This window comes from Alligator sinensis, unplaced genomic scaffold (assembly GCF_000455745.1).
Source record: "Alligator sinensis unplaced genomic scaffold, ASM45574v1 scaffold617_1, whole genome shotgun sequence".
In the NCBI taxonomy this organism is placed as follows: domain Eukaryota; kingdom Metazoa; phylum Chordata; order Crocodylia; family Alligatoridae; genus Alligator; species Alligator sinensis.
In genome coordinates this window covers 1,342,293-1,345,880 of record NW_005842291.1, presented here as the reverse complement: position 1 = coordinate 1,345,880, position 3,588 = coordinate 1,342,293, and the positions used below count along the sequence as shown (strand labels likewise).

Here is a 3,588-nt window from a genome sequence, read left to right as displayed (position 1 = left end):
TCATTCTCCCCTTGTACTCGGCCTTAGTGAGGCCGCAGCTGGAGTACTGCGTCCACTTTTGGGCTCCACAGTTCAAAAAGGATGTGGAGAAGCTTGAGAGAGTCCAGAGAAGAGCCACGCGCATGATCAGAGGTCAGGGAAGCAGACCCTACGATGACAGGCTGAGAGCCCTGATGCTCTTTAGCCTGGAAAAGCGCAGGCTCAGGGGTGATCTGATGGCCACCTATAAGTTTATCAGGTGTGACCACCAGTATCTGGGGGAACGTTTGTTCATCAGAGCGCCCCAAGGGATGATGACTAGGTCGAATGGTCATAAACTACTACAAGACCGTTTCAGGCTGGACATAAGAAAGAATTTCTTTACTGTCCGAGCCCCCAAGGTCTGGAACAGCCTGCCACCGGAGGTGGTTCAAGCGCCTACATTGAACACCTTCAAGAGCAAACTGGACGCTTATCTTGCTGGGATCCTATGACCCCAGCTGACTTCCTGCCCTTTGGGCAGGGGGCTGGACTCGATGATCTTCCGAGGTCCCTTCCAGCCCTAATGTCTATGAAATATGAAATCTATGAAAATCAGAGATCTCGCTGCCCCCTTCACTCACCAGGACGTGGGTCTGGCTGTGGCTCTCTTGTACTGCTTTGTGGCACTGAGCAGCCCTGATATGCTGTTGCCCTGCCCATGCCATTTTCCCCACTCCCAAACCAGCCTCCCCAGTCCTTCCAGTGCCTCTCACTCCCAAATCACAGCTCCCCAGCCCTGCTGGTGCTCCTCACTCCCGACCAACAGCCCCCTGCCCCACCCCGAGCCTTGCTGGGGGGGCCCCCCAGCTACCAGGGCTATGGGACCTCGTGGCTGTATCCTATATGCTCCCTGCCCCACACATGCCAGCAGCACTCAAGCCCTGGCTGCTGCAGGTAGCAATGGCTACTGCAGCCAGAGCGGAGCACAGAGCCTGGGTCCTCTCCCCTCTGCAAGCATCACAGCCAAAGCAGAGCCGAGCAGAGCCCGTGGAGGATGGGAGAGGATGTGAGTTGCCAGCTGCAGGGCTTGGGCTCCATGCCACGCTGCCTGTACTACATTGTCCTCCACAGCCCAGTAGGTGGGAGCTGGCACAGGAGGGCAGAGCAGGGCAGTAAGACTCAGTGGGTGCCCTGCACCAACTGTGCTACCATAGCAAGGCACCCCGTGCCTTCCCAGTAGCAGCAGGGGTGGCGGTGGCAGTGTGGAGTTGTGCCCCCCTGCTGCCAGCAGGGCACAACTCTGACTCTGTCCCACTCCCTCCCTCATTGTGACCACCTCAATCTACACACCTGCCCTCTCACATGTCACCTGTGCCCCCTCTCCCATAGACTTACCTGCAGGCAGCTGGAGGAGATGCTCTCCACTGCTGCCTGGATGTATTGCTGGCCATGTGTATGCATGCATGCACACACATGCACGTGGTGCCCTGTGTCGCACATCCCCCGACCCCAAGCAACCCCTTACAGGCTGGAACTCTGCCAGCCTACAAGGGGAAACTTGTAGTTTCCTATGTTTTTCCCCTTTAAAGAAGAAAATCTGTGTTTTTCCACAATGAACAGAAAACCTGGATCCCTAGTGATAACTCAGATATTGCCTTTTTTGGCTATTGTGACAGTTTGAGCTGGTCACATGTAAAATGCATAAAATTCTGCTCCAGTCTCTAAAATCTCTTTATAAAGAACACCACAGGAGTCCAAAACTTCTGTGCCAAACAAACATGATACATGCAACTGTTCAGAACTGGCATCTTTGAAAATAAGTTTTAAAAGGTATGAAGTGCCAAGATTTAAAAAGTAAGTTTAGCTATCACATCCGTGGGATTTTTGCAAAAGACATGGAGCAAACTAGTTAACTAGTGGTGTAATGACTTTTAGTCAATAAACCAGAAAAAAGGTGAGACTGGTTAGTCTCTCCTGGTTCTGTTGAGTTAGTTTTTCAGAGTACAGATTGAAGATACAATACCTGACACAATGTAAATAAATCCACTGTTGTTTCTGTCTCTGGAAGAGCTAGAAACTGATTCCAAATATTCACAAGTTAAATTAATCAGAATCTGAATCTCTGGTACACAAGAACGTCTAAATCCTAGGAAACCATAGATTTTCTATGCAAAGATTTCTGACATTCAGACTTAATGCTGTAATCTATGGGTGCAGACAGAAGTGCAGTTACTAGCTGTAACTCAGAACATGTTCTGCAGTGTTCTGAGTTACAACGTTACCCCAGACCAAACAGGAGTTCACTGTTGGCTCCAGAGGGGAGAGGAGTCCAGCTGCAGGATGGGAGCCTGCAGATAGGTTCCCATAGTAGCAGCCACAGCTCTCTGTCAGTGCTGGCTGGTTTCAGAATGGGAGGGAGAGGCAGCAGAGGGAGCTCTTGGGGCTCCCCAGCTGGTGCTGGAGTGGGGTGGGTGAACTGGACTCCTTACTTCAGGTTGGGGTGGCACCAATACACTTGCCCCACCCTCTGAGGGGGACTGAAAAAAACCCAGACTGAACTCCCTCCCATTCCGAAAACAGTAACAGGCTGGGAGCTCAGCAGACACGAGTTACAGAAGACACTACATTTTCAAACATCTTTATCTGATACCTCATGGAATGAGGGTTCATATTTTCACCCAATCAGACATTTTTAAGGTATCTGCATCCATGCACTTGTGTTTGGTCACAACTATTATTTACTTTCTGCAACCAGATGAGGTAAAAATTGTCACTGTCTGCACCTTTTGTGACTCCTTCACCTGCTGCTGTCCTTAGTAATTTATACTGGTAGGCTTCCAGGAAAAATGAATTTGTTTAGAAATATCTTTACATACCGGATCAATAGTTTTGGGGTTAAGTTTATCACTAGGTTTTGGTTGTGTCTTAACTGTAGGTTCTGGAGAATTTGGGGAAGGACATGGAGAGGTCCTGCTCTTTTGCACGGCATTCTTCGGTTTTATTCGGAAGCCTGATGACATTCTCTTACCATCACTTCCTAGAACAAAAAAGGAAACAAAGAATAAAAATAATAGGTCTTATTCCTCCTTCGCAGTAAACTAAGGGCTTTAGACCTGAATTGTCTCCCCCCGCTTTTCTTTTTTCTTTACCAAAAAAACCCCCAAAATACTAGACTAGAACATGCAAGTAATTAAACATGATTTTCATGTATGTATTCTTTCATACATGAACACTTAAAACAGTGTAGCATACATACCAGTCAAACACACATCACATCTCTTCGGTTCCAGCATTGCTCTTCTTTGCCACTCCACTAGTGTGATACCTGCAGCAAAGTTAAATTGGGTTTGGTTAGTTTCACTTTACTGCTAACATACAGAAAGCAGAGCAGCATAAAGTGCAATGCAGACCTTGAGGTAGATAGTGGCTATGAACAGTGAATGAACAGGAAAAGGTAGTAGCAATGGTGTGAAAGGGAAAAATGAAAAAGAATACAAGAGGAAGCAGAATGATTAAGAAAAATATAAAAACAGAGTAGAATTGGAGCAATAAACAGGGAGAAGAAATAGAAAACAGAGACAGAAAGGGAGAACACAGGAAACAAAGTTAAACTAAAACTAGGGAAAG

General features: G+C 47.6%; 1 protein-coding gene across 1 annotated transcript in view; it reads right to left on the bottom strand.

The window, feature by feature from the left end:
- PACRGL (parkin coregulated like) overlaps positions 1-3,588 on the bottom strand; it is a 28,784-nt gene that overhangs the window by 17,444 nt on the left and 7,752 nt on the right. Inside the window, exons 2-3 of the mRNA XM_006028145.3 lie at positions 3,218-3,286; positions 2,838-2,998 (exon numbers count right to left, since the gene is read on the bottom strand). Coding sequence (XP_006028207.1) covers positions 2,838-2,998; positions 3,218-3,254 — 198 coding nt within the window. The 5' untranslated portion in view covers positions 3,255-3,286. The remainder of the gene's footprint in view (positions 1-2,837; positions 2,999-3,217; positions 3,287-3,588) is intronic.